The sequence below is a fragment of the Podospora pseudopauciseta genome, chromosome 6, assembly GCF_035222475.1.
Source record: "Podospora pseudopauciseta strain CBS 411.78 chromosome 6, whole genome shotgun sequence".
In the NCBI taxonomy this organism is placed as follows: Eukaryota; Fungi; Ascomycota; class Sordariomycetes; order Sordariales; family Podosporaceae; genus Podospora; species Podospora pseudopauciseta.
The window spans coordinates 371,423-399,395 of NC_085895.1; the positions used below are offsets into that span (position 1 = coordinate 371,423).

Genomic DNA, 27,973 nt, shown 5'->3' on the forward strand with positions numbered 1-27,973 from the left:
GATGGCTTTTGCTTTGAAAACGAAGGGTACTGGTAACGGGGATTACTATTCATGTCTATGTTCTGCTTCGTGGGTTTTTTGCGATAGGTGTATCCACATGGGTTTGTAAAGAGGTAAGATTGATTTTCGATAAACTGTTACCTATTGGATTCTCTCAAGTGTGCCAGGAGTTCTTGCATGAGAACGCTGGGAAAAAGCGTGCGAAGAAGCGAAGTGAAGTGTTGAGATCGAGTGAATGTGTGCTGGCGGGAAAGAGATCAGCCGTCAAAACAAAGGTGAGCTGTCAGTCTAATGCAAAACAAAAGAAATGTAGGACTAGGTCCAGATAAGATATGGGTTCCCCCATAGCCCTCCTCAACCCAATCTTACTCGGTTTGAATTCCGCATTTCTTTTTGCAATCCTCTGCCTGCAAAAACAACCCAGTAGGAAGGGAAGCCCTGAGTTTTGCAATCTCGTTGGTAGAGATATCACCAAATTGAGTCTCCAGCCACTCGTCATCTAGGGCAAAAGTCTGCGGCAAGATCAAACCAATCCCGGGGTCTTCGGACGGGAAAGCAGCGACGATGCTTGCATTGGTGCATTCGGGGTTCAGCTGTGTATGAAAGGCTCCACCAGGGAACACAGTCATCATGTTTGGGCCAAGGTCGGTATGAATGACCCTCGGCTTGCCGTCTGCATCGACGACGCCGGCCTCAAGGACCGCTTCGGTGAGAACACGTCCTTCAATAACGGCGAACAATTCGGCGGAGCGAGGGTGAATGTGCAGAAAAGACATGCCGCAAGCTACGATAGAATGTCAGCGCCTGTTTCACATAAAGTACGACAGAATTGCCGAGTTTGTGAACTTACGAGGAAGTATGCCGACAGCCAGACTACCCCCAGTGCCTACAAGAGCAGGGAATGTTTTGCGATCGGCAAAACGCCCGGGGTTTTGACTAAAGTCGTAGACGTAGTCCTTGTCCTGAGGGAGGAGGGCAGCTCGGTCGACACCGCTGCATATGATACCATCAGTCATCTAGTCCGCACCTAATGCTAGAACAGCACTCTTTCAGCACTTACCTATCCGCGATTTGCAACTGCGCCGTGATACTCAATTGGGACGGTGACCGTTGAGCAAGGTTCGAAGGCGCCGCAATGCCTAACGACGCCATGGTTGAAATGCTGACAAGCATGCTGGCAATGGTAGGGGAGAACATCTTTGCAGTTGTGTGATGGGATGATGAATATGTATGTGTCTTGGTGGTATGGTGTTTGCTTTTTGAGATGGAGGGCGCGGTGTAGAGAGAATGCTGAGCTCATAAGGAGCGGACGAAGCTGGTTTAAATGCTCGGAGGAAAACATTTCTCCGCAGTTCTATGACACCGCAATCCTTGCAAGATTTGAGATAATTCCAAATATCGAAAGTTTAGTAGTCAAAAATGATTAGAGATAGCTTCTACATCGTCCCTGACGGGGCACTGCTCAAGGGCGTATTGGAAACCTATTTGGGGGCGGAGCTTCCTATTACGCTGACGCGAATACGCTTCCACGTTCCTTAGTCAGTGCCCAGTCCCACGTATACGCCAGACGTACACCGACACCCTGTGGACAATACGAAAAAAAATACATGGGGAACACGCCCTCGAGATCAAGGGCGTATCTGCGTACCTATTGTGGCGTTGCTCACATCTCTACATCAAGTAGCCTCCAGGTCCGTATAGCGGGCAGCGCCGCACCAAGTTGCATAATTGTCGAGTCCATGTGTTTGTCTGATCCAGTACAATTGACGACAGCAACCAAAGGTCTATGGGTAAACCCACGAAAACGGGCCGCCACCAAAACCTCAGTGCTTACAACTGAGCCAGCATTGGTAAGTATCTTTTCAGCCATACTTGGACAGAAGTTTTCTCATGATGGACATAGCACCACCCCTATACCCTCCTCCAAACAAAGCAAAATGATTTAAATGGTGATACCTTGACAAGTCATGCTTAGCAAACATCACAAAGCAGGAAAGAGGTGAGCTACTCACAGTTCGTATAATGCCACTCGATCATCATACTCCTCTGCTGGCTCCGATTTAGGAACAAGTGAGTGGTATTCTTTCCAAAATCCTCCAGCATCAAAGCCCCCAAACATCTTCATGATGCCCAGCTCGTACTCCGAGTGTGCGTAACAGGAAGACGGATCAAAAACAACCTCTTCAGACCCCTTCTGTGTGAAAATCCGACCTCGTCCATGATTCCCACTCCACAGATCCCCGTGCACAACGACAGGAATTACATCCTTAAGATGCCCCTCTCCCAGGAGTCGTGGCACAACCTTGCAAGCTGTTTTCTCCACCACATCGGAAAGCTCTCTGTCCGCGCCGTTCTGCTTGATACACTCTTTGACTATGGCCCGCAGACGGCAGTCTGCATAGAAATCTGCCCAGGTTTCCCGATAACTGTTATCCTGAAGTGTAGATCCGCAGCAGGTAGACACTGGAAACCCGAATATTGGTTTGGTATGCCCCTTTGGAATTGGGGCGGGGGTGGTATGTAACGTTGCGAGTTTGGCGGCAAAGGAAAGGCCGGTTCCACCCGAAGCTGAGGACGCAAGATCAATGAAGTCTGTTACAAGGAAGTATTTTCCTCCTGCGCTGGCGCCACCGCCAAGTTGGGGGGACGAAGAGGAAGCAGAGGCCGAGTGGAGAGGACCGTGGGCATATGCCTTTGGACAAAACGAGGGAACGGCATTGTGAATTGCATTCAACGAGGCAAATTCTCCGCGAAACATGACCTCGGCGTCAGGACCTGTGCCGGTTTTGACAAAGTACTGGAGCTCATGGCCCTCCTTGGTTGAGACGAGCTTGTATGTGGAAGAGAAGCCGGAGCCTCCATAGGAAAGCAGCTTGGTGGAAGTGGGTTCTAGCCCAAGAGCGGATAGAAGGGCTGGATCGACACTGGATAGCATCTTCGGCGGAGTATGATGAATTGGACAACGGGTTGGTGATGTTGTCGATAGACAAAACGTATCGGTCTGGATGACGTCAGTGCTCTGCCAACCCCTCAGGCTCAACACAAGTTATCACTGCTGGGTTTGAAGAACAACGAACTTGATCCAACAGATTGGGATGTCGCTATGGCCTCAGGGGCCACACTTGTCTGTCAGGTCTGGCATGGAGATACCTTTCTGAGTTTACGGGTAGAAGGAACTCGTGTCCGAAAAGGGCGGGGAACGATTTGACCTGAGGTACCAAAGGACTGACCGTGCGCCAACGTGGGCCGACACTGTGAAATAAGTGTGCTAACTTTCATCCGGTTCGCCGCCCCTGAACAAGACTGCTCCTGCCCTGCCTTGCAGCGTTGCACGGCAGTTGTAACCTGCTGCCGGGCCAGTCTGACTGTCTTGGCTTCAAGTACAGAACCTATACATTTCTTCCTGAAATGGTTCCCTTAATCCTCACTGTGGTCCACGTCCGGTTCGCAAATCCTGTAGGCATCCAGCAACAATAACAAGCAACCCACAACATAACCACCGGTTCTGTGGCCGGTAGTTGCACTGTCGAAGAGGGTTCCCCAGTGAAGTAGCGCCAGGACGCCATTCCTTCTGAAAGACAGGGGGAACCGGAAGAAGATATTGCCCACGACATCTCCCTGACTGGCAAGTAACGAGTTTTCTCTGATCTCCCCGAAAGAAGGCCCAATCTGACTACCCCACAATACAGGTCCGAAAATATACCCCAGCTTTTCATATGGCTCATTCTCAAAACAAGGACGCGTTCTCCTGAGCCACCAACAGCAGCAGCTACTGTAAACTAGACGAGCGACAACGACGTCGGTGGTGTATCTTGCTTGAACTATCCCCAGGACAGGTTGCAAAACAGCCCAAGCTTAACATCACCTTTTAAGACGCCAGCTCCGTTGGGGACTTGGGGTCAGCTAATAGTTGAGGAGCGGTGGAGTATCGATGTTATTTGTTACAGTCATTTTCGCTAGTTGCTTTGTGATGGGATGACTGATTACCTATTAGTGATTTTGGACGACTAGGCCAGACTCTCAATTAGATCTTCTCTTCTCATTGTGGGGCATAATATTCACCATGAAACTTCAAGCAGCTGACTGGCCACGATAAGAAGTCTGGTTTATTCATTGGTACGTGCACAGTTGCTGTGCTGTGATGTATATACAGGTGAATTCGAGTTGGACTATTTTGCCTCACTAACACAGTGACCTCCATCACTTTCCGAGCCGTCTCCATCCCCTCTAGCAAGATTCTATTGGTATTTGGGAGCAATATTTGCGCACTGGCGACTATCACTTTTGCTTTGACAAGGTACCGCAACAGAAACACTATTTATTGCCTGTTGTTGACAACAGGTATCGATAACCGGCTCCAAATTGTTTGGTAAGTCCCGTTTCCAACTGTGTCAAACGAGCCAACAGACCACTAACAACTTGATTTCACCTCTAGGCCACATTCTCGGCACAAGTTGGGAGTAGCTACCATAAGAGGACGACCGAGGCGTTGAGTGCCTTTGCCCTCTCCCGGATGAGAATGCCAGGGGCCTCCTTGAGCCAATCTGCAAGTGCCGGGATAATGATCGCCGGGCTGTTACTTGTGGCACTACTCCTCGCGATTGGCGATAACATGTGTGGCGAGGAAGCCCGAAGTCGAAAGAGGGATCTGTTTTTGCCTCTGTTGCTTACAACGGCTGCACTTCTGTTGGTGGTGGTACGGACATTTGGCCGGTGGAAGCTAGGCAAAGAAACGCTCGAGGTAGATGATACTATGATGATGATGTGTGTAGTGGGTTCAGTCCTGCCTTTTCTTACATCCAACGCTTGGGGATCAACACTGCTGACCATGGCTTCTTACGTAGCTGGCGTATTTGGTGATGTCAGCGACTTGTGGCATCTGAGGAGAGAGGACAGGATTCTGGGTCTCAAGGTACGCCTCCCCGAGTGAGCTTGAGGTTTCATGGGCCGGAATATGGTCATATACTCACGAGTGAGGTAGCTTCTATATGTGGTCGAGTCCTTTTATATTGTAACGGTATCGCTGTCGAAGATTTCGATCCTTCTTTTCTTCCGCCGTACCTTCTCAAAACCGTGGTTCCAGACAGCGACACACGCGGTGTTGAGCTTGACCATTGTCGTCAACCTCGCTCTCCTCATAACACAAATAGTCCAATGTGTTCCTTTGAGCACCAACTAGGAAGTTGATACCCCACGAAATGGCCACCCGAACTGCATCAACTTACAGGTGTTTGTCGTTGTAGGCAGCGTGATAAACCTTCTGCAGGAATCGGTCCTGTTGGCGATGCCTATCCCTGTGATCTTACGGTTGGCATTTCAGACCCGCCAACAGAAGGCAAACTCACTCATCATGTTTAGTCTTGGCATCTTTACGATTGTCTGCTCAGTTGTTCGTATGGTGTATGTCCTCAGAGTCGATGGAGCGGCAAACTTCAGCTGGGAGTACGTTGACGTCATTATCTGGACGAACATCGAAGCTGGCGTCACAGTAATGGTGCCTTGCTTGCCCGCAATGAGAGCGTTGATACTCGCTCGCAGGCGAGCAACGAACAGCCAGACAGGCAAGTGGTGGCGCCAAGTAAGAGACGCAAGATTCTGACTGACAGAAATTTAGCCCTAGCTCTTGACGAACTCCAATCTCCAGCACAGTCCTGAAGCACCTGGACAGCATACGCCAACCTGATCCACGGCAGACCACATGAAGGAAGAAAGCAATTACTTCACATAAGTGCCATCTACGTATGTAGGGAGGCCTGGAGCGGACAACATAGATCATATACCACAAAGCTTTCTGGCATACCTCTCTTTGAGTTTGAAGGTGACTCCCGTCCCGTCGCCGACGAACCCATGTGCTGGCAAAGGCAGCCCTGGAGGTGTCTCGTTTACACGTGGACCGTCTCGATGGCATGCGTGACACAAAAAATATGGCTTACCTATCTATGGCAGCTGCCGCAGGCATGTGAAATGCCGTCATCCGACGACAATTCCCGTCCCTATATCGGCCAGCTGGCCAGTGCATCAAGCCCCCACCACTCAGGAGGCGGGCGACGCTGTTCGGTCGCCTGGTTAATCCGGTAATCAGTTGGGTTAGTGGATTCCAAACTTCCAGCGCATACTCAAGGTGGATTGGCGTCACAGCAAGCTCTCCAGCGCTTGGCCACCTTTGCTGCGCATCCCTTCAACATTTTTGCTTTGTCTTCACACCGCACCGTCAAACGCACCATGGCCAAACAATAAGCCACCCTCGCCCCGTATGCTAGAGAACCACCATTGATCTCCTCTGACACCTGCTGCGCTTTTGATTCTTTTTGCCTGTATTCTTTTCTGCTTCTCGAGCTACGTCACAACCGACACGTCCATCATGAACGGCCACTTTGCGGCCATCGGCAATGGGCCGACGGCCAAGCAATACGACCATGGCATCCAGGTTATCGACGAAGACAAGTCTTTTAAGTTGGTGACACCCTCGGCCCTCGATTGCATGCAGCAGCTAGTTTTCATTGCATACACTGACATTTCAATTGCTAATGTAGCACAAACCTCAATGATTACCTTACCGAAACCCACGTCGCTGAGTCTGGCTTCAACTACCACTTGATCTCTGTCTTCGGATCGCAATCAACGGGCAAGTCGACCCTGCTCAACCACCTCTTTGGCACCCAGTTCAGTGTCATGTCCGAGACGGAGCGACGCCAGACGACCAAGGGAATATGGCTGTCCAAGAACAAAAGGGACAGCGCAAACGGCTCGCCCATGGCCGACAACATCCTCGTCATGGATGTTGAGGGCACTGACGGTCGCGAGCGTGGTGAGGATCAAGACTTTGAGCGCAAGAGCGCCCTGTTCGCCCTGGCCACCAGCGAGGTTTTGATTGTCAACATCTGGGAGCACCAAGTTGGCCTGTACCAAGGCGCAAACATGGGCCTGCTCAAGACCGTTTTCGAGGTCAACTTGCAGCTGTTCTTGAAGGATAGACAGTGCGTTATTATCCGGCCTCCTCTCTGCATCCCGAGGAATCGGCTAACACGTGGCAACCAGGTCCCAAACACGGTCCCTCCTATTCTTCGTTATCCGCGATTTCGTCGGCAACACCCCCCTCGAGAATCTGCGCACGACCCTGATTACGGACTTGTCAAAGATATGGTCTTCCATCTCCAAACCACAGGGCCTCGAAGACTCCAAGATTGAAGACTATTTTGATTTTGCCTTTTCCGCCCTACCACACAAGATTTACCAACCTGAAAAGTTCCTCGCCGAAGTAGACAGACTCGGCGCTCGATTTACCACTGGCCATCGCTCGACCAAGGACCAAGAATTCGTCGGAGGCGTTTTCCTGCCAGAATATCACAGGAGAATACCCGCCGATGGCCTGTCAGTTTATGCTGGAGGCGTCTGGGATCAGATTGTTAACAACAAAGATCTCGATTTGCCAACACAGCAAGAACTTCTTGCGCAGTTTAGGTGTGACGAGATCGCCCGCGAGGTACTGGTCGGCTTCGACACTGTTATCGCGCCTCTGGAGGAGCAGCAAGTGGAAGCAATTCGTCTCGGCAAGCCTGCAGCGGTACTGGCGGATCTCGGAGCTCAAGGCGCCGGAGCCCGCGAGAAGTGCATCAAGGCCTTCGAGACACAGGCCAGCCGTTACCACAAAGGTGTATACACGATGAAGCGGGGCGAGCTCGAGAGCAAGATAGATACTAGGCTCAAAGCTCTGTACCAGGCTCAGCTGACAGCTGCTCATAAGGCCGGCGTGGCTGCCTTTAGTGAGGCCGTGTCAGGCGCGGTCAAGGCAGGGCAAAAGGCGGGCGGATCGTATGAGTTCGCTGAGATTGTGGCGAAGCAAAAGGCCAAGACGCTGCAAATCTTCAAGACAGAGGCCAAGAGCCTGTCGATTCCGGGAGTGGCCTGGTCGAACTTCAAGCCCCAGTATAAGCTCTTTGAGAAGGAGCTCGATGAGGTCAGCGCGCGGTTGCGCAAGGAGGAGATGCGTCGTTTGGCCATAAGGGTCGAGCGCTGGGTCAAGTCTCGCTTGGGCGATGCCATTGGTTTGGAATTCAACAAGCTAGGGTCTGGACGGGGGGGTTCGGTTTCTCCTGAGGGTGGCGAGAAGCCAGCCACAGAAAAGGACCTTTGGGACCGGGTCTGGAATGCCTTCATTAGTATTGTCAAGGAGGCTGAGACGAGATTTGCCGAGAGAGCCAAGAGCTTCGAGGCCAGCCCGGAGGAGGTCGAGGTCGGTCTTTGGCGACTACGGCGCAAGAGTTGGGTCGCCCTGAGGGAGAAGATCGAAGAAGAGGTGATGGAAAGTAACATCCTCATGAAACTCCGCGAAAATTTCGAGGACAAGTTCCGGTACGACGAAGATGGCGTCCCGAGAATTTGGCGCCCGACAGATGACATTGAAGGGATTTATACCAAGGCACGCGAGTCAACCTTGGGCCTCGTTCCTCTGCTGTCGCGGTTTAGACTGTCGGAGACGTATGCGCCACCAGACCTTCCAGCTTTCATCGGGGTCCAGCCTGCTGGCGTTGAGCCCGAAGACGAAGAAGACCTCTTGCCCATTGGCGGCATCGACGAGGAGGAAGGCAAAAGTCTCGAAGAGGAGACGACCGTTCTCAGTGAAAGTAAGCGGCAAGACCTGGTGGTGAGGTTTAAGAAAATGGCCGATGGAGTCTATGTTGAAGCCAAGCGAAGTGCCATTGGCGGGATTACCCAGGTGCCCTTGTACTTCTATGTTATTTTGCTGATTCTTGGGTGGAATGAGATTCTCATGGGTGCGTTACTCTTCTCTCGCCAGTGTCATTTCAACAGATGTCTGACAATTCACAGTTCTGCGAAACCCTTTCCTCATCTTGCTTATTCTTGTCATGGGCGGCGGTACCTATATCGCCTACTCGCTCAACCTTCTTGGGCCCATGATGCAGATGAGCAACGCTGCCTTCAACCAGGCTGTTGACATTGGCAAGGACAGGCTGCGCGACTTCTTGGTGAACAACGAGACAGCTAGACAGGCGCTTGCTGTTCCCGCACGGCAGATGGGTGCCGATATTAGCCTGGACCGGCTGGATAGCCGGGGTAAGAAGGCACAGGATATTTCAGACGATGATGACATTTAGAGATGGTTCAGCGGACGGAGCAATTGGTTGGGGGAATCGGGACCATGAAGGTTACCTACATGGCTTGGTTGTTCTGGTTGTTTGTTATATGCAGTCTTGTTGTCGTCTAAGAAGCGTTGTGCGTAGAAGCGGATGCGGCAGGGTCAGCTGGTCATGATTTCATGATTATGGTCCGCGACAGGATCTCTATGTATAAAGTACTCAGAACTCCTTTGAACTCCGGTTTGCCCTGTTTCCCAGTGTATTTCCAACCTTGATCCTTATAATCTCAAAACGCCTCCAGCCCAGCTGGTGTCCCAAACCATGTGCCCAGCTCGTCGCCTTCTTCCTGGTCCTTAGCAGAGAAGAAATCCGTGAGGCGGTTAGTGTCACCATCATCATCCACCGGCCAGTCTACCTTGACTCCCTTGGGACCCTCGAGCATATCTTTCGCAGTTCCCCAACTAAACCGGCACTCTGGACCCCAGCCAAACACAGGGTGCATGTTGCCGCGTAGCCAAGTAACGCATCTCTGGTCTGACGGGTAACCCGAACCCCATTCCATATCCGTGTCCTCCTCGTTCTTGTCCTTCTCTTCCTCCCTGGCGGGCGGTCTGCCCCTAGTCTTCCACAAAACCTCTAAGGCGGCGTCTCTCGTTACTTTGGCGCATACGCTGGCGGCGCTGACACAAGGGTACAGGCTATCTGCCTTCTTGGCCACTGTGATCTTGGCCGTTGGGAATATCCTCTCTAGCTTCTTCTGGTAGGCAGCGGGCTGCCCGATTGTGTCAACGTAGATCTCCTGAATGTTGACCCCCCTGTCGTAGATCCCCTGGATCAGTTGTACGGTTGCGTCCATGGCTTGCGCGTTGAGGTTGTAGGACCCGCCGGCATTGGAAGGGCGCATCATGCCGGCGGAAATATCGCCTGCTGAGAGAAGTGTGGTTGCCCAACCGCAGGACTGGTGAAGATCGGATCCAGCGGTGGAGATCGTTTGCATGAGGGAGGAGCGGACTTGCGGGGTGAGGACTTTGGAATCGTCAAAGTGGTGGGTTTGGCGGAGGAGGGGGTCGGCGAGTGGGAGAGGGAGGTAGAAGATGCCGTAGACCATTGGCCCAAGGACGGGACCACGGCCGGCTTCATCGACGCCGAGGCAAACGGGGACGGATTTTTCGGCTGAGGCGAGGAGTGATGGGGGAACAGGGGAGAAGTGAGTGTAGGATCGGCCGGAGAGGAGGGAGGAAGGAATCACGGAAGGTGGGATGAAGATGTTGGAGGGGGTTTCGTTTTCGATCTCGGCTGGCGCTGGCTCTTCCATTGCGAGGGCTCTGGCGGGAGATGTTCCTGGTTGTTTACTTGCTCGGTTTGCAGTATGAAGCTTGAGCCTGAGTTGGGATTGGAAGATTGTTGCAAGATTAAACTAAGTTGTTGGAGTGACAGTTGGAATGCTGTCCCCAGTTGAACCTGCACATGCCGAGAACGCCTGAGCTCGACGCGTCTCAGACCGCGTCGTGGGGCTGCTCAGCCAATGGGAGACAGGCCCTCAAAGTGCTTCTGGACAGCGGCGCCCCCTCCCCAAAATCTCAGAGCTTTTGCCCTCTGTCGGCAGGCAAAAGGGAGAAAACAACTGCTGCATTGCAACGCTGCACAATCATAGAGCGCCGGACACAGCGCGCGCTCTTTTAAGTGTGGAACCGACCTGGAACCCCTGGCACAAAAATGCTGCCAAAGTAAACAACACCTCCCTCACCTTCGGTCGCTCTTTGTCAGAACCATCACCAACCCCGCCAAACCCAGTTGCTTTGTTCTTTCTAGGGGCATCTCGCGCTGTTTCTACCTCCCATATATACATACTGTCCTGCTTGCGCCCACCGTTGCCGCCACCGCGCTTCAGGCTTGCAGGCCAACAAACTCTAAAGCTTCCCCGAGGACGAGGACGAGAACAAGAATAAGGTCGCCGGGATGCCGCCACGGCCGTCAATGGCGGCGCGCCGCACAACCACCCACCAAGCAGAGCATATCTATGAGCTGGGTGTGGTGGGAAGGTAAGCCCACTCTGCAGTGCACACAATCCACGCGAAGATGGGGATGGGGTGGACGCGACTGAATTGCCCATGACGCGACCAAGCGCAATTTTTGCCACTGTTCGGAACTACGTTGCTAAACTATGGCGTTCTGACAGGAAAACCGGTGTCATGCTCCCCGACTCGGGGGTGCGCGACGAACATGGCATGGAACCCATCGAGAATCTGTTCTCATCACCAAAGAAGCCTGACGATGAAGATGAAGAGGAGGAATCGGACGATGGCGACAGCGGGGAAGCGCCGATGGAGCTGACTACAAGTATGTTTGTTGCGCTTTTTCTTGTCGCCTCGGTGCACCTGCGCCCATGACAGTGACTGACTGAGGGTAGACCTGGGATTGGGGCCTGCGGCGCTGCTTAACGGACAGGCGAGTAGGTTTCCCGCGTCCTCGCAGAACCGATCGCCAGCCAAGGGATTTCTGAATTCACCGGCGCAGCGTAACAAACTGGTTGCCCGTAATACCGCAGCCGCACGGTCGAGCTCATCGCCAGCAGAATCGAGACATCAGAGCAGCAGTCAACCGACGCTGGGTCAAGGCGCGGCGAAGAGGCGCTTAGATTTCAACAGTGTGGGAAAAGGAGGACCGCATTCATTGTCGCAGCCTGTAATGAGTTCAAGGGGCGGCGCCTTTCCCGGCAGAACTCAAGGTAATGCGCGGTCGCTGTCGCTGTCTCATGATGAGGAATCCGAGGCTGGAAGCGAGGTGGACGACGTCAACAACTTTGTGGAAGAATCTATTGCTATACTCAACGGTGATGACGACAACCATGCCGCGTCGGTGGAACCAGAGGAGGAAGATAGCTCGGATGAGGGGTCCATGGTTGGTGATGATACCATGAGGCTTTCTGCTGCGCAACATAAGAAGGCTGGTCGACCAGCAAAATCGCAGGAGCCAGCGCGAGCCAAGGCAGCACCGGTCATTTCTAAGCCTGTCAAGCAGACGAAGAAGTCGGCAGAAAAGGCCTTGGTCGAAAAGGAGCCAGAGGAGGGGTCTGAGGGCGGGGAGGAGGAGGAGGAGGAGGAGGAGGAGGAGGAGGAGGAGGAGGAGGAGGAGGAGGAGGAGGAGGAGGAGGAGGAGGAGGAGGTGGAGGAGGTGGAAGAGATCCAACAGCCAACTAGACCACCCTCGAAGCCAGCAGCTCCAGGGAAACGCGGTCGTTCAGCGAGCAAGGCAAGCAACAAGGCACCCGAGCTAGCACCAGCGCCAGCTGCAGGTCGTGGACGGAAGCGACAAGCTGTTCCCGAAGAGGAGGAGGAGGAAGAAGCAACGGCCGAGCCCTCCCAAGAACCCCAGTCCAAAAAGAAGCGGGCCGATGCCGGACCATCCAGGAAGAAGGCAACCAAAAATGAGAAAGCGACGGCAGCACCCGCCGATAAGCCCAAAAAGACCGCTGGACGAAAACGGAAGTCTTCCATTGCAGACCCCGGGGATGTGTCTGTCGTGGCCGTTTCCCGTCGTCCCCCACTTCCCAAATCTCGCGGTCTCCTCATCAGTCGCCGCGAGATCCCAGGCGAGACTGACTCCATGTTTCGCACCCGCTCCGGCCGCAATTCGTTTAAACCCCTCGCCTTCTGGCGCAACGAGCAAGTCCACTACGAAAATAATGACATCAATGACAACTTTGCCAGCCGGTCCAAGCCTTCGAAATTTGTCCTTCCCAAAATCAAGGAAGTCGTCCGCGTGGATGAGCCAGAGCCAGAGTTCAGGAAACCGGGCCGGCGAGGACCCAAGCCCAAGGACGGCGCAAGACCAGGAAGGAGGAGGAGATCCTCGTTCACCGAGCAGATCATGGACAGTGAGCCAGCTGAACCCTGGGAGATGGAGCCGGGAACTGTTACGGGTGAGGTGGTCGTTTGGCAGCCACAGTACGAGTTCCAGCCCCCAGCACCCAACGACTTGGTCAGTGTCATGGATAAACAGCTTGCCATCAGCGGTCACGCCATCAAAACGACCGAGGTTGTCGGGGGTGAGTTCCGGTACGCAAAGGTCTTTTCTGAAGGGTTCATTGGTGCCGGCGTGGTCGATCTCCCTCCCGGTGCCATCAAGAGGCTCAAGAACTCCAGAAAGGTGTTTATGATATTCTTTGTTCATGCGGGCAAATGTTTGGTTACAGTGCAGGAGACCAACTTCCGGATTAGCAAAGGAGGTATCTTTATCGTACCGAGGTGTAAGTCTTTTCCTCTTATCCGTCGCTCCAGGCAATTTAGAGAGGCTAACAGTGCAACTCAGACAACGAGTATACCATTGAAAACGACTATGACAAGCCTACGAGGCTGTTCTTTTCTCAGGGCACCGAGGTACCATCAGAGCAGGAGGCGAGTGTTATGCCTAATGTTCATACCGATGGGGAGGATCAGGGAGACGAAGAGGAAGAGAAGGGTGGTGGGGAAGAATAGAAGAGCAGGAGTAAAACGAACTCTGGTTGTTTTGTTGGTTTTCGGGTATTGCATAGGGTCGATGTCTTGGAAAGGCTTATTGTGGTGGTTATGTTAATAAGATACCAATATCAGGCGCTACTTGTTACGGCGCCCTCTCTCTCTTGGATTTTCTATCCCTTTCCGGCTTTGGGTTCCCCAATACTTTGCGATAACAGTAGCAACAAGTATCCAGTTGTTGCACCAGTGATACCGAGATAGATCATTTTCAGAATTGCTCAACAATACTTATCATGTTGCCCCCTGGGAGCTAGGCTGTCAAACTTGCGACCAAAAACTAACCAACAAGGTGTGGGACACTGAAGGGCCTGGGTTTTCCCAGACCCACACCGGTTTGCTCTTGGGGCTGGATTTTCTTACTGTTTTCCTTTCAACCAACAACCAACCACTGTAATACTAATTTGTTTACCATTTTCTGGCCAATTTTGGCCTCATTTTCGCAGCCAGTGACTTTCCTAGGTCACCAGCCCAACACAAGGCCTCTACTAACCTTGACACGATTGAGCTCCAATACCAGACCCAACGGCCAGCCAGCTTTTGTTGTAAAAGCAAAAGCAAAAAACATAGCTAGACGGGTGACTGTCTGCATGAAAAAGATGACCCCGACCCGATTTGAACGGATAACCTTTCGATCTGGAGTCGAACGCGCTACCGTTGCGCCACGAGGCCTTGACTTGTTGAAGACGAAGTCTGGAGGATTTCATTACAATTCCCTATACTGTAATGATCTTCTGGATGTCAAACAATATTTTGCATGCTCAACAACTTACCTTCACAGAATACACATGTATCCTGGTTTTTCTTGATAAGCTTCGGTTGTATTGTACTTGGCTATCATCTAAGATCCCGTCATTGGCCGCATTCTTTCCGTCTGTTCAGCAATAGGGCGCCGACTTCAAACATACTCAACATTAGACAGGCGGTTATAGAAGGATAGATGTGTTGGCTGGTTGGAAAGGCAGCCAGAAAATGGAGAGATAGGGGTAGTGAGGTTCAGCTTTCAGATTGCTATTGCCTCGAAGCCCAAAGCTAAAAGGGCTGAAGAGTTGTGGACATGGAAGAATAGAATAGCAAAGCGTGACAGACTTTTACTTGAGCAGGGCATACACTCTGAGTGTGGACAGTAGTCGAATCTCAGAGCCTCTTATATACCGTACTTTGATGCCTTTTTGGACAAGTAGCTGAACAAATATTGAACACGTGCAATTAAGGGGTTGATGAGTTATGCTGCTTCATGTCCAAGGTTTTTAATTATACAAAAGCAAGGCTATACACAGGCATGATCTTCGTCCCATCGTAAAAGTATTGAGCTGAATTTCGTCCCATGCCCCATTGCCTGTAGCATTCAGGTCACAGTTATGCCTCCTCAGCCAAGACCTTCTTCAGTGCTCCCATCTCCTTGTCAAACACTTCGATCTTTCTCTGGCTAGCCTGTAACTTGCCTAGCAAGTAATTCACTCTATCTGAGGCCTGCGCTGGTGCGTTGGGAAGGCCTGCAAGCACAGTCAATTCTTGCTCTGCCTTGTCAATGTTCTTGGCCTCAATTTTGGACAGTTCAGTCAGCAGCGCCAAATCCATCCTCGATTTCACGACCTTATCTTCGAGAAGCTTTGCAAAAGCGGCTTGGTAGACGGGTTTGCCCGCGCGGATGGTGGCTGGCCGCCCGTGGTGGGATTTCACAGTGATCAACTCCGCATTGGCCAGCGCCTCTAGAGCAGCTTCGGGGTTGGTAGCGCTGGAGGTCGTAGAAGAGGCAAACGTGTTGGCGAGCAGGACCTCGTTGTAGCGGAGAGAGTCGTTCTTGGCGATCTCCTTGATGAGGTACCACGCTTGCTCAACAGACCATTTCCTCTCCTTGTCGACGCCTTCGCCAGCAGTCTTGTTGCCAGTCAACAGGAACATGCGGAGAATCTCGGAAGCACTCTGCTCAATGATGTCAGAGACAGCCTTCTTGGGGCTCTGACCGACTTTGAGTCTGCGAGCAAGGACCTGGAGGTCTGTGAGGCGGCCGCCGAGGGCTTCAATGCACTCATCCAATTCCTGAAGATCCTGACGTCCTTGGCTATCGGTTTTCAGCGGTGAGCCGTCTCCCCCCTTTTCGTCCTCCTTCGCCTTCTCATCAGAGCGCGCATTTGCCTCGAGCTGAGAAACGACAAACTGTTTGGCTACCTGGGGCGAGAGATCCCCCAGGGTAACTTGGTGAAAGACACGATCAGGAAGAGCCCGGGACAGAGGTTTCGAGTAGGAGGTGTCAGTGGTGAGGAAGATGACGTGAGCCACATTGGACTGGACCAAGGCTGCCGCCCAGTCAGAGACCTTGTCATATATGATGCCCTTCTCCTCGCTCTTGTGGAGGAAGTTGTCAATGACCACAACCGCACGCCGCTCCGGATGGGCCTCAAGATAGGCGTCGTCCGAAAGGTTGGCATCCTGGTCTTCCTTTTTTCTTCCAGCGAGTGAGACTTCTTTGAGGGCCGATGCGGTTGTTTGAAGAATTTTGACTACTTGGGCTTCGAGGTTCTCAGAGAACCCAGCCTTGACTCCAGTGGTGCTTTGGATAGCAAGGTCGACCAGGCTGCTGAGATTGTTCGCCCACGAGAATACCGGGCGGTATCCAACCTGAAAAGCGAGCTTTCTGATGGTGCCAGCCTCGCCCCTGGCCTCCATCACTGGCTTGCAATCCAACACTAAGACGTCCTTACGTCCTTCGAGCACTTGATCCATAACTAACTCTTTGCCTCCTGATCCCCGGGGACCCTGAATGACAACAAATGTGTCGACCGATTCAAGGAGGCTGCTCTTGATTGAATCAATCAGGTCTTTTCGGTGGTTGAACAAAGCATTCAGGCCAGCATCGCTACCGTGCTTCTTACCAAGAGAGAGGATGTCCGATGTCTGCCGTTTAAGCCACTTGTAGAGCTTACTATTGGTAAACTCAAGAGATCGCTGAACATGGTGCTGTGATGATGTTAGTAACGAGTTCAATTTTGCGGAGGGGTTTGTTGGCAATACATACCTTGACAAAGAACTCGCGAATAGGATCAAACACGATGACAGTAAAGGTGGCGAGAAAGGCGGCAAGGATGGGGATAACGATGCGTGGATGACTGCTGATCCATTTCCAGATGTTATGTGGTTTGACTCGCTGTTCGTATGACAGCCTCAGCTTTGTGGCAGCTTTGCTTCCCTCTTCCTGCAGAACAAAGCCGTGCAGACAGTTTCGCGCCATGATGGCATCCTTGACAAGCACAAAGTCTACGTAGGCGAATTTGGGTAGAACTTTCGAATCGGGCGGTTGCGAGGTGATGTCAGCAATCCATCCGTACCGACGAAAGACACTGTATAGTGCCTCCTGGGAAAGCTCATCAGGCTGTTCGGAGTCTTTTGCCGGCACGAACTCAACACGCAAACGACTTTTGGGAAGTCTATAAAGATCCTCCAGCCACGGTCGGCCTAGAACAAGACCTGTTGAGATACCTCGAAAGGGACTAAACCATGGCTTGATGGGATTCTGTTCCAGCGCTTGTGAGAGTTTTGCCTGAATTTCCGAGGCGGATGTATCACCGGGATGGGTGAACTTGACATAGGCGCCCCCTTCTTTTGTTCTGGGGATGACTTCAGTGATGTTTACAGAAAGGGAGTCTGGAATTGCCCGCTTCACCAGACTGACAGGATCGAACACGCCCAAGGAAGTCTTGTCAAATTTCTTGAGCAACTCCGGGACATCGTTTTGAGCCTTCCATGGCCTCCAGAGTAGTAATGAGCTTAGTTTCAGTGGAAATAGGTCTGCGAGCTGTCAGTATCTAATACCGGGTGAGAGGCGAGAGAAACCGGAGGATTGTACTAACTGTCGACAAATAATATTGACTCATCTGCTTTGGCTTCGATATGGCCGGTCTTGCCTGTGCCAACCGTGCTCTGCCATCTTCGGGCAAGTTTTGTATGTTGTCCTAGAGCGGGGAGAGGGCGTTGCCTGGCGGTGTGGGTTGCTGCAAAAGCAGGCAACCTTCGGCCGCGCATGGCCATGGACGAGGCTAGGTATAGAGAAGGCCCTCTCTGTATAGTTCAATACAGCTCAGGTCGCAGGTTTCCACGATCATTTGACTGCTCCAAACCGTCAGCAACCCGTTGGCAGGTGATTTGGCCGAGAGAATACATACTCGTCGTACTGGCACCCACAAGGCAAAAGGCCGCAGCCGTTGTGATGCAAGAGTAGTGCTTTCGGGAGGCGACGAATTTAAGCCCAAGGTGACCGGCTGGCCGACAGCTTGGTTCCACATGCGATGGTTTGGAACGCCGCCCCTGTCAGTGAGGTCATTAATGGGGTCGCTGATCGTCCCCTCAAGCCTCGGCGCCAAGCAATGCCCCGCAGCAAGATGCGCTGGGCTTCTGATTGGCAGCTTTCCAAAAAGGCTTGTCCGCTTGCCATCCCGTCTTTGGCGTTTGAGAGACGCTGAAGTGACTGGAAGGTCTGCGAATCACGAGACTGATATCAGGTACCATCCTCCCGTCCCCTCCTCATGTTCCGCGTACCCCTCACTTGACGTCCTCTTCAAATGAGCCCTCACTAACCTCTGATTCAGGTTGCACGAGTCTTCATCTCCTGCACTACACTGCATCCATCTTCAGGACCTTCAACAAGAGACTATCATGGGTTGGTTCTGGACCTCGCCGTCCCCCTCACCAAAGGCTTCCGAAGCCTCTCACCACTCTGCAACTCAGCAACCACAACCTCCAGCCAGCGAAAGGAAGCCATCAACAGATGAGGAGGTCTCCAAGTTTCTCCGCGAAATCCAAGCGGCAGCCAACCCTTCTTCCTCTCACGCCGCTTCCCCTCCGTCTTCAACAGATTCAGACGCCGCCAAATCATCGTGGGTACCCAGTTGGCTTTCAGCGCCAGCGCCTGAGACCCCTCCCCCACCGCCCAAAGACAAGCGCTCCGAAGCCTCTATCGCCATGTCCGAGGCTCTTCTTCCAACAACCATGTCGTGTCAGGATGCTTTTGACTATGCCTGGCATTGCCATACCCCCGGCTCTCAGGTCAACTCTGTTTACCGGTACGGTGGTGTAAGACAGTGTACCGAGCTCTGGGACGACTTTTGGTTTTGCATGCGCACCAAGTCTTGGGATCCAAAGCTTCGCGCTGAAGCCATCAAAGATCATTTCCGGAAGAAGGAGGCAGCCAAGTATGGTCGAGGCCAACCAAGCTCCGAGGACATCTGGGAAAGCAGAGATAAGATGGCAGAGCCGGGAACAACGTTCAACAAATCCTTCGACCCCCCCATCAAAGACGATGCTGCCTTTGAAAGAGAGGATCAGGAGACTCGGAGGAAGATTCGCGAGTTTTACGAGAGGAAAACTTGAATGGTGGTTCCGTGTCTTATACCCCACCACACACAAGCTGCAATGTAGGAATTATTCTCATGAAAATGTTCACACAGAACCGAAGTACACGTTTAAAAACTCCATCCACACCCTTGCAGTTTTGAATAAAGCATGGAGACTGGGCTGGGCTCTTTCCCTGAAGTGACACAGGTGACATCGGAGCCATGCGGTCCAGAAGGAGCACTCCCGGTTTACAGGCCGCAGGCGACGGTAAATCCGACGAATGGCAGCAGGGGCCTCAGGAATCACAAGACGCCCGTCGCTGAAGCCACACACACAGACACAGCCCAGACGCAACTTCATCGCATCTCCATCACCCAAGGGATTCATTGTCCCTTCTGTCGCCGGCCCGTGTCAGTATTCATCCCGCCATCTGCTCCTGCGGCTCCTAATTGCAGGCGCGACAGTGAACAGTCCCCCCAGAAGCCAGTGAATTGAAGCGCCCGTGCGGCAAAGCTCTGCCTGCTCCTCTTGCCTCCAGTCTCCCGTCGCCCGCCGCATATCAATCTGGCATCTCTCACATCTCGCGAGAGCCATCATTTCTTATTGACTCGGCTCGTCAATCAAAATCCAGGACTCGACCTCCGTGTCAAGTCCAGCTAGGTGAGGCTCTAGCTTACTAAATTATATCCGGACCCAGGCCGAGATTAACTTCGGACACACAAGCCCCCCCATCGCCCGCGGGGAATCCAAAAGATCACCACTTCCGCTCGTCCAATGGAAGAGGGAATTTACATCGATAAAGAGCAACATTAAAGCAAACAGCAATACCCAGAAAAGAGGATAGGCGCCATGGAGTCAAGACCGAGCCTCGTCGCCTTCCTCCAACGGTATCAGGATCTCGCCACTTACCAAGACTCGCACATCAATTTGATCAAGGTATGTATATGTATACACACCCTCCCCATCAAATAATGGGCACGGCAAAAGTAGATTAACCCATATTATATTGTGGGGAGGGTGATTCAACACCAGAGCAGTCATTAGGCTCTTAAAAGTGGCTGCTGATACTCTCCTCACAGGATCTCTTGGTCTATGCCGAGTCGATAGAGTCAACCCTCCGAGCTGAAAATACGGAACTGGCCCAGAGAGTGCATGAACGAAACTTGGACTACGAAGATGCTACTCGATCCAGGCGTGAACTACAGCAACGCATTCACGCCCTCGAAACGCAACTTGAAACGTCCATCTTGGCCAACGAACAAATAAAAAATTCCAACTCCTATGTCGTCGTATTGATAGACGGGGACGGGCTCATTTTCAAATCGGAGCTGATCCAACAGGGTCTTGCTGGGGGCAAAAAGGCTGCTTACGCCTTGAGATCAGCAATTTTGGGCCAATGTGGCCCTCACGGCAATGAAATTGGAGTTCTCGCACAGGTCTACCTCAATCTCGCCGGCCTTAGCAAGGCGATGCGCCGAGATGGCTGTCTGGAGAATGAGAGCAACCTCAAAGATTTCACGCTCGGCTTCACACAGGCCAAGGCCACTTTTGACTTTGTTGATGTCGGCCACGGCAAAGAAAGAGCCGATAACAAGATCAAGGAAATGACAAAATGGCATCTCAGGAACCACAACTGCAAGCAAGTTATACTGGGCATATCACACGATGCAGGGTATGCCCCGTTTCTCGACGAGTTGTTCCAAGAGGATAGTGTTCAGCACCAGATCACCATCTTGGAAGGCGTACCTGGTATGTTGGCCATTGAGCGAGCAGCAGCGAGTAAACTGTGCTCTTATACTGACCAAGTTACAATAGTGGTGCGTGAGCTGAGGGCCATCGGCGCAAATATACTGAATTTGAACAGCATCCTGTTTCGGTCTGAAAAGCTTGTTGATAGGGTGTCAGAGTCGGCTAGCTCTGAGTCGTTCGGCTCACCTTTCACGCCTGTTCCTGCCACCCCGGTTGTTGAACACAACAAGCCTGCCACACCAACTATCGAGATGAAACCGGTCGTGCCGGCTGTCCCCGCCATCTCTGCTGTCCCCGCCTTCCCCGTTACTGTACCGACGCCTCCTGTCGTCAGGGCCACAGCCACGACCAGTAACAGTGTCGCAAGTATCGATAGTATAGGCAGCTCCGAGCCACAGACACCATCTTCGGCATCGGCGGCTTCAACGTCAACTCCGGCAGCCACAACTTATGCTAAAGCCATCAAGAGTGCCACCCCTCCACCGCCTCCACCGGTGATCAAATTGCCTGCCCATACCAAGGCAGCTTTGCAGCAGCAGCCGTCTTCCCGGGCCTCTCACAAAACCCCAAACAAGCCAAAGCCAGTTCCTTGGAACCCAGGTATGATATATCCTTCTGGCTTATACACGTATACTGACGACTATGCCGATAGGACCTCGCGGTCTTGATCCCCCTCTTCAGGTCTCGCAGTCTGCGCTGGACAACCTCAAGAAGAGGAAAGACAGCAACAAGCTGTGCAACAATCATTACCTCCGCGGCCCCTGTTCCAAGGGCGATTCATGCAACTTCGAACACAATTACAAGCCCACCAAAGAGGAGTTGGTGGCCATTGCGTTCCTGACAAGGCTGAACCCGTGCTCCGGGGGCCAAGAGTGCGATGTGGACGATTGCATCTATGGCCATCACTGCCCAAGCGTTATCAACGGCGCCTGCACACATCCTTATTGCAAGTTTACCAAGGAGGATCACCCCCCTGGAACGAAGATTAAGGCTCATCACAAGGGGAGCCACGATCGCTAGGTTAGCACATGGGTCCCAAAAACCAGGGTGCAAATCGAACACCAACACTACTCACTTAATGGCAAGATAACCGCCTTTCTCTTGCCCGGAAAAATCAACAAAAAACTGTCCAGTACTCCAAGGCCGTGAGGAGTCTATGTTCCAAATAGAATTCAACAGAAATCAAGACTGTTGGTAGTATGGCTGTTTGAAGTGGTGTAACCACAGCTGTTTTTTGTCACTTGCTTTCTGGGACCTACGTGTTAGGTTCACGTGCACTCGTGGGCGCTTGATTGAGTTCTTTATAAAGCAAATTGCAAGGATGTGTGTGGATAGGGGGCCTCTAGACGTGTACTTTGGTTCTGTGTGAACATTTCCATGAGAATAATTACTACACCCTTTGAAACCGAAAATACCTGTTTGCATTGCAGCTGGTGTGTAGTGGACACGTCGTGGACAAAATAACTGGGATTGCAAAACACTTGAACCTGGCCTCGAAATATAGTTGAGAGGCTTCAGAAGATGGATAATAGAAGATAGTCAAGAGTTCTTAATGGATAGTCAAGAGGCCTTGAGCATCACCATATGGACCCCACCCATCACTCGCCCCACGAGAAGCTCAGACCACACCTTAATTACAGCCTCCAAGCGAAAACCCCACTATGAACGACAAGCTCCAAGTTGTTCCACATCCTCCCCATCGCCCTCGCAAAATCACCACCTTCCTCACCACCGTCATCGCTGCCACCAATAAAACCGCTAAGATGTCCCACCCCCGAGTAGAAGAGGTATCCGACTCGGAAGATGACGTTCAAATGTCGGACCCCTCCGAAGACGACATCGACGACTTTGTCGAATCAGACATCATCCGCACCCGTCAAGCAGCCCCTTCCAGACCAACCCCCCTTCCTCAGCAACAACCCCCACCCCAATTCCGCCAGCCACAACAGCCCCCCGCCTACCCCCAGATGCAAACAACAACCGACGCAACCCCCTATGCATCCTACCTCTGCCTGTACCCAATCTACTTCTCCAGCCTGCACACCCGCGCCCAAGGCCGCCGCGTCTCCGCCGCCGTTGCCGTCCCCAACCCGCTAGCCACCGAGATCCTGGCCGCCTGCGCGAACCTCAACATCCCCACCGTCTTCGAAGCAGGCAAGCTCCACCCCAAGGACTGGGCCAACCCGGGCAGGGTCAAGGTCTCCCTCGCGAACCAGACCCGCGTCAAGAACAAGCATCACTTGTTCCTGCTCGTGGCTCAGCACCTAACGAGCCATCCCATCACCGATGCCTCCCCTGCGCTGAGGGTCCACGTCCGCGGCGCGCCGCCTCCTCCCGAACTCAAGCCTGGGGAGCAATGGCCCAGACCTGCTGTGCCCAGAGGCTGGAAGATGTCGGAACTGTTGCCTCACTACAGCCCCGCCATGACTGGTGGCGGAGTCAGCGAGAACTTTTTGAAGGATATGATGAGCCAGATGGGTGGTGCTGGTGGCGCGGGAGGACTGCCGGGTATGTTGGGCGGTGGAGGAGGAGGAGGTGGGATGGATATGGCTAGCCTGATGCAGGCTGCTCAGTCGATGGGTATGGGCGGCATGGGCGGAATGGGTGGTCTGGGTGGTCTTGGAGGTGGTTCTTCACCCGGGCCGAGTTCGAGCGCTGGTGGGAAGGCAAAGAAGGGAAAGAAATGATTAAATTCATCATGTGAGAACACCGAGAGTCGGGAAAGACGATACAAAGGAATGCAGGATGAAATGTGTTTGGGTTTAGAATTATTATGATACCAACTTGGGGGTATGGACTTCCTGTACTACGATCAGAAGATCCAGCACCCCACCCAGTTACCTTTTACATGGACCGATTCATCCTCCTGAAGCAAAAGTGAACAAACAACAATAACGCTTCACATTTACAGGGTATATATCTCGAAAAGCATACATGCACTCCACCGTTAATTACTTTTACACCCCAGCTGTCACCATCCTTCCCTGTAGCTCTTCCCACTCTCTCGAGCCAAAAACTTGCACCTCTCCCCCATAATAATGTTTCTTCCCACCAGGAAGTCTAATCTGCAGTTTCGCAGCCGCGCTAACGACCCCCTTCTTCTCCTTGACCTCTTCTCGATTGTGCTCCACCGCGTTCAGCAACCTCGCATTCTTGATCACGGCCCCCTCCCAACCCTTCCAAACAGCCCAATCTTCCTCTTGTTTAGCAGCCCAAAACTGCGGTGTGCTCTTCGCCGGCTTCCACCCGCCCTGCGCAACAATCTTCTTGTCCAGCATGCTCAAGTCATAGACCTTCGCCTCGGTCACCATCTTGACCAGTTCACCGAGAACGGCCTTGCTCTCTGCCTTGACCATGTTCCTCCTCTGCTTCTCCGCCGGAACTGCCTTCTTGAGAAGTGGCTCGGCCAGCCAGTCGTAGCTAGCCTGTTCTTTGACTCTTGCCCTCCTGTTGTCCTCCCGGAGGTACCTCACTGCCGACTGCAAGCCTAGAATCTCATTTTTGAGCGCGTCCATCTCCCTTGCCGTCGCCACCGCTCTTTCTTGGTTAGCCTTGGCCCCCTCTTCACCGCCAGCCGTAGAAATAACCCGACTGTTGGATGCGATCTGCTTCCACTTGTCACGCTCCGATTCCAAAGCCTTGAGCTCGCGATCTTGCTTCTTGATGTTGTCCGCTAGAGCCGCGGCTTCGGATTTGGCAGTCTCGAGGTGGGACTCGAGCTCGGTGACGCGCTTGGCTTTGGCGTTCGCATCACGCATGCGGGATTCAAGTGTTTCAATCTTGACCTGGGCTGTCGATAAGTTTTCTTCCCGGATAGCGATGGCACGGCGCGCATCGTTGATGTCGTCCTTGAGACGTCGAAGTTCTTCCTCGGCATCCACTGGGATCTTCTTGAGGGCCTTGATCTCCTGTGCGCGCAGGAGCCATGGAGGCTGGCTGCGCTCGAATTCTTGAGTTTGGGCCAAGTCGGTGGAGAGAGCGGCCAGATCCGAGATTTGAGAGGTGGTCTGGCGGAGCTTGTTGAGGTAGGTAGAGAACAAATCGGCTTCGTTAGTGCCGAATGAGTTGATGGAAGTCTGCGAGATGCAGTTTTGGATCTCCACGTAGGTGTACGGTTCTGTCCTGCCCTCCTCGAGCACGAGCTGATGAAGGTCCAAACCAATTCTGCGGGCCATCTCGGAAAGCTCTTGGGTGGCCGCCTCGCACTGCTCAAAAGCTTCCATGGTATCCGGCGTAAGGGATAGATGCCTGGTCTTGAGCTCCTCGAGAGAGCGAACTGTCTTGCCTGCAATGACCTTGGCGCCGCGCGTCTGTGTGATGACGCCCTCGGCCTTCTTTGCGAAATATTGCTCCAGCTCATTCTCCTCGTCGCTTGGCGGAACGACCCGCTGAACCATGGCACGCATGGTCGTGAAGGTGGCCGCAGCAGATTCCAGATAGCTTTGCATGAGAAGCGCCTTCATGTGAATATCATCGGCGAAGCTCTCCAGGTCGTTGGAGATGTGCACCTCGCCCAGATGCGTCATGAGAGCAATTGTCCGCTGGAGCTCGGCAGAGCACTGCTTCTCCTTCAAGTCGTCACGCCTCAAGCCGTCGATCCAACCATTAAGAGCTCTCTCGACAGGCTCCAGTTCGTACAACGCACCTTCGTACTTGGCGAACTGCTTCAGAGAGCAGTGGCTGATGGAATTGACAAAACGATCGCACATGGCAGACACCCATGTGAGCTTGTCGATGGCACCGCAACCCTCAAATACGTCGTCTTCGTGTCCGGGGTGCGCCTGGCCATTCACACGCTCCTTGATGAAGCCATTCAGCAAGTTGGCCTTGAACGCCAGTCTCTTGAAGCGCAACAGGGCCAGAACAGAATCCCTATCCAACTGATAGCTGTCGGGCAAAAACAGCTTGACAATCTCGAGGTGCTGCTCCGCCTCTTGGGCCTCCATCCTCCTCAGCTCAAGGTCAATTGTCTTCACCTGAGCCTTGGCCGCCGAAATTTGCAGCTTCATGTTCAAGTCCATCATAGCCCTAGAGCGATTGTTAAGCTGCTCGGACTCGTTCTCCGTCACCGCATGGGAGGCCCTCATATCCTCCAAATCACTTTGCAAGCTCGTGACCAGTTCCCTGAACCGCGAAAGTGTATACTCCATATCCTCCATCGACTCCCGCTGTACGTTGGCCTGCCTCATTTGCTCAGAAATAATGGCATCCTTCAAGTCCAGCTCCTCCTGCATCTCCTTTTCATTCTGTACATGATTGATCTCCAGCTCGTCGTTGATCTCCTTCAAACTCTCCAGGTCATCAATGACGGCCCGCAACTCCTTGATCTCCTCTGCTTGATTCATATTTTCCTCAGTAATCTTCTCGATCAGGTCCTCTGCTCCTAGCGCATTGTTCAGCTGCTCCCTCAGATCCTCCACTGCCACCTCGGCCTGAGCCAACTTTTCCTTCGTAGCGGCGAATTGCTCCTTCATCGTCTCAAACTCCCTCAGATCCTCCTCCAGCCCCTTCATTTGATCCTTGAGTTCCTCCTCTTGCTCCTGCGAAAGGTCCCTCAGCCTGATCAGTGCCTCCTTGAGCCGTTCATTGTTTCTCTCCATTTGCAACCACCCGGTGCTCGCCCGTTCCTCGGTCGACATCCCCTTTGTGAATTCGGCGTTTTCCTCCCGGAGAATCTCCACCTCGAGCTCCAGCTCTTCGCTTTTCTGCTTCAGTGCTTCCAGTTCCACCTTGAGCACCTCGGCCGTCTCCTCCGCCATCTCCCGATCCAGCGTTGCCAGCTCAAGCGCACTTTCATGGCTCTCCTGCATCTCCTCGACTGCATAAAACCTTGTTTCTGCCTCCTTGAGCTGTTTCCTCAAATCCGCAATCTCTTGCTGCTGAGGCTGGTATTTGATCTGTAACGTCTGAATAATTCTCTCAAACTTATCCCTCTCCCCCTTGATTTTCTCCAAGTTGTTCAGCTTTTCTCTGTCTTCGATCCGTTTCTTCTCCAGCACGCGCAGTTTGGCCTTGAGATCTTCAATCTCCTTCTGCGCAGCGGCTGTGCTGGGCGCATTTCGTGACGATACAGAAGCAGTGGCAATGGGTGATTTTGCTGCCCCTCCACCTGCCGGTGGTAGGGACGTCGTGGCGAGCTTCTCCAGCGCTGCCGTTCGGACTTGGACGGGGCTGGTGGGTTGAGGGGATAATATCTCGTCATCGCTGCTTTTGCGGGATTCGGCGCGGGAAGTCTTGTTGACGCTCGAAACGGACGAGGCGGAGCTCTGCCTCGCGCCAGGAACACGAGTTGATGCCGGTCTCGATCCAACTCCGGTGGCAAGTCCACCTCTGGTGCTGAGTGTGCGCGGAGGAGCACTACTCTGTCTTGGGGTTGAAGAAGCTGTCGAGACCTGGCGGGTTTGTCTGGGCACGGGCGGCGGGGCCATAGAGGGCCTGCTGGTGGCAGAAGCAGGTCGAGGTCTGACGGCCAAGGCGCCGGGTTTGACATTGGCATTGGAGGGTGTGACGGTTCGTGATGGTGCCGCGCTGGTTGGGGAGCGATTAAGCTGCTTCGTTGGTGATTTCGTGGGACTCTACACGGACCGAATTAGCTTTCCAGGCCCCTGACGCATAGTAAACAGAGCAGAACCCACCCTCACACTGCCCCTTCTAGGTACTGGACTCGGGCTGGGTGCATTCAAGCTCATTCGTTTTCCCAGACTCGGATCACTGGTAGAGGACGAGGCCCCCTTGTTGGAGCTGTTGGAGAACAGGCTGCTTGGGCGAGATCCTTTTTTGGCGCCGGCTGGCTTGGGTGGCTGTGATGGAACAGGAGCAGGAGCCGTGACGGTGACTGTGACGGGCCTTACGAACATGCCATATCCCATGGCACATTCGAAATAGCGCTCTCCCTGAACCATGCCATCATTCTTTCCGGATCCATCGTCGAGCTCGACACCAACCCATTCGCCCACGGCGAAGTGTGTTTGGCCAACATATCGAATAGTTCCAGTGCGGCCGTCGCTCAGCTGTATTTTCTGCCCAACCGCTAAATCGGACATGATGACCTGGGATCACCGGTGATCTTTCATGTCATGCCTTTGGTGGGGAGCGTAAAATGGTGGCCGTTGTCGTTTGCTGTCAAATGTTTTGTGTCGTCAAACGGGACCGTGTTGAATGCACGTCAATGCCGTCGACGCGATGGGGCCAACCACTCCTGAGCTCCACAGCCTAATGTGGGGAGCTCTTGGCACACTGTTGTGCCTGGAAAACTGGGTTGGGGTTGTTGTTGCTGATCGA

The 27,973-nt window shown here is 53.0% G+C and overlaps 10 protein-coding genes and 1 non-coding gene across 11 annotated transcripts; 6 read left to right on the forward strand and 5 right to left on the reverse strand.

Annotated features, from left to right (window-relative positions):
- Positions 1-145: 145 nt before the first annotated feature.
- Positions 146-1,197, reverse strand: QC763_603780 (uncharacterized protein; the record flags this gene model as incomplete). The annotated part of the gene is made up of 3 exons (XM_062914222.1): positions 146-784; positions 851-993; positions 1,061-1,197. The coding sequence occupies 3 exons, from the start codon at positions 1,195-1,197 to the stop codon at positions 366-368; spliced, it is 699 nt and encodes a 232-aa protein (XP_062762447.1). The 3' UTR covers positions 146-365.
- Positions 1,198-1,862: 665 nt separating this feature from the next.
- QC763_603790 (uncharacterized protein) lies at positions 1,863-3,196 on the reverse strand (the record flags this gene model as incomplete). The annotated part of the gene is made up of 2 exons (XM_062914223.1): positions 2,013-3,196; positions 1,863-1,956 (listed from the first exon to the last, which is right to left on the reverse strand). The coding sequence occupies exons 1-2, from the start codon at positions 2,933-2,935 to the stop codon at positions 1,863-1,865; spliced, it is 1,017 nt and encodes a 338-aa protein (XP_062762448.1). The 5' UTR covers positions 2,936-3,196.
- Positions 3,197-5,939: 2,743 nt separating this feature from the next.
- On the forward strand, positions 5,940-9,400 carry SEY1 (Dynamin-like GTPase that mediates homotypic ER fusion). The gene is made up of 4 exons (XM_062914224.1): positions 5,940-6,453; positions 6,534-6,977; positions 7,039-8,774; positions 8,830-9,400. Exons 1-4 carry the CDS (start codon positions 6,362-6,364, stop codon positions 9,114-9,116), a joined length of 2,559 nt encoding a protein of 852 aa, XP_062762449.1. The 5' UTR covers positions 5,940-6,361; the 3' UTR covers positions 9,117-9,400.
- Positions 9,385-10,413, reverse strand: QC763_603810 (uncharacterized protein; the record flags this gene model as incomplete). The annotated part of the gene is made up of 1 exon (XM_062914225.1): positions 9,385-10,413. The coding sequence occupies one exon, from the start codon at positions 10,411-10,413 to the stop codon at positions 9,385-9,387; it is 1,029 nt and encodes a 342-aa protein (XP_062762450.1).
- Positions 10,414-10,711: 298 nt separating this feature from the next.
- On the forward strand, positions 10,712-13,854 carry MIF2 (mitotic fidelity of chromosome transmission-related protein). Its single transcript, XM_062914226.1, has 5 exons — positions 10,712-11,140; positions 11,278-11,438; positions 11,509-12,215; positions 12,282-13,347; positions 13,410-13,854. The coding sequence occupies exons 1-5, from the start codon at positions 11,058-11,060 to the stop codon at positions 13,574-13,576; spliced, it is 2,184 nt and encodes a 727-aa protein (XP_062762451.1). The 5' UTR covers positions 10,712-11,057; the 3' UTR covers positions 13,577-13,854.
- Positions 13,855-14,212: 358 nt separating this feature from the next.
- Positions 14,213-14,284, forward strand: QC763_0088720. The gene has a single exon. It is a non-coding gene; the product is annotated as a tRNA-Trp (tRNA).
- A 443-nt stretch (positions 14,285-14,727) lies between these two features.
- On the reverse strand, positions 14,728-19,082 carry YME2 (mitochondrial escape protein 2). The gene is made up of 4 exons (XM_062914227.1): positions 17,776-19,082; positions 17,464-17,719; positions 16,632-17,401; positions 14,728-16,573 (listed from the first exon to the last, which is right to left on the reverse strand). The coding sequence occupies exons 2-4, from the start codon at positions 17,639-17,641 to the stop codon at positions 14,972-14,974; spliced, it is 2,550 nt and encodes an 849-aa protein (XP_062762452.1). The 5' UTR covers positions 17,642-17,719; positions 17,776-19,082; the 3' UTR covers positions 14,728-14,971.
- Positions 17,977-18,979, forward strand: QC763_603840 (uncharacterized protein; the record flags this gene model as incomplete). Its single annotated transcript, XM_062914228.1, has 2 exons — positions 17,977-18,056; positions 18,199-18,979. The coding sequence occupies 2 exons, from the start codon at positions 17,977-17,979 to the stop codon at positions 18,977-18,979; spliced, it is 861 nt and encodes a 286-aa protein (XP_062762453.1).
- Positions 19,083-19,792: 710 nt separating the features above from the next.
- QC763_603850 (uncharacterized protein) lies at positions 19,793-22,171 on the forward strand (the record flags this gene model as incomplete). The annotated part of the gene is made up of 4 exons (XM_062914229.1): positions 19,793-19,879; positions 19,999-20,692; positions 20,759-21,292; positions 21,345-22,171. 4 exons carry the CDS (start codon positions 19,793-19,795, stop codon positions 21,710-21,712), a joined length of 1,683 nt encoding a protein of 560 aa, XP_062762454.1. The 3' UTR covers positions 21,713-22,171.
- A 182-nt stretch (positions 22,172-22,353) lies between these two features.
- SEC65 (signal recognition particle subunit) lies at positions 22,354-23,379 on the forward strand (the record flags this gene model as incomplete). The annotated part of the gene is made up of 1 exon (XM_062914230.1): positions 22,354-23,379. The coding sequence occupies one exon, from the start codon at positions 22,354-22,356 to the stop codon at positions 23,377-23,379; it is 1,026 nt and encodes a 341-aa protein (XP_062762455.1).
- A 134-nt stretch (positions 23,380-23,513) lies between these two features.
- Positions 23,514-27,928, reverse strand: RO3 (Dynactin, 150 kDa isoform). The gene is made up of 2 exons (XM_062914231.1): positions 27,328-27,928; positions 23,514-27,267 (listed from the first exon to the last, which is right to left on the reverse strand). Exons 1-2 carry the CDS (start codon positions 27,733-27,735, stop codon positions 23,650-23,652), a joined length of 4,026 nt encoding a protein of 1,341 aa, XP_062762456.1. The 5' UTR covers positions 27,736-27,928; the 3' UTR covers positions 23,514-23,649.
- Between the last annotated feature and the right edge of the window lie 45 nt (positions 27,929-27,973).

Bases quoted from the DNA above. Each gene is read 5' to 3' on its own strand.
- YME2 (XM_062914227.1), bottom strand. From the start codon at position 17,641: ATGGCCATGCGCGGCCGAAGGTTGCCTGCTTTTGCAGCAACCCACACC. The intron at 17,402-17,463 runs GTTAGTACAATC...GACAGCTCGCAG, and splicing joins GTCAATATTATTTGTCGACA to ACCTATTTCCACTGAAACTA. The intron at 16,574-16,631 runs GTATGTATTGCC...ACATCATCACAG, and splicing joins TTCGCGAGTTCTTTGTCAAG to CACCATGTTCAGCGATCTCT.
- MIF2 (XM_062914226.1), top strand. From the start codon at position 11,058: ATGCCGCCACGGCCGTCAATGGCGGCGCGCCGCACAACCACCCACCAA. The intron at 12,216-12,281 runs GAGGAGGAGGAG...GAGGTGGAAGAG, and splicing joins AGGAGGAGGAGGAGGAGGAG to ATCCAACAGCCAACTAGACC. The intron at 13,348-13,409 runs GTAAGTCTTTTC...AGTGCAACTCAG, and splicing joins TATCTTTATCGTACCGAGGT to ACAACGAGTATACCATTGAA.
- SEY1 (XM_062914224.1), top strand. From the start codon at position 6,362: ATGAACGGCCACTTTGCGGCCATCGGCAATGGGCCGACGGCCAAGCAA. The intron at 6,454-6,533 runs GTTGGTGACACC...TTGCTAATGTAG, and splicing joins GACGAAGACAAGTCTTTTAA to CACAAACCTCAATGATTACC. The intron at 8,775-8,829 runs GTGCGTTACTCT...GACAATTCACAG, and splicing joins GTGGAATGAGATTCTCATGG to TTCTGCGAAACCCTTTCCTC.
- RO3 (XM_062914231.1), bottom strand. From the start codon at position 27,735: ATGTCCGATTTAGCGGTTGGGCAGAAAATACAGCTGAGCGACGGCCGC. The intron at 27,268-27,327 runs GTGGGTTCTGCT...CGGTCCGTGTAG, and splicing joins CTAGAAGGGGCAGTGTGAGG to AGTCCCACGAAATCACCAAC.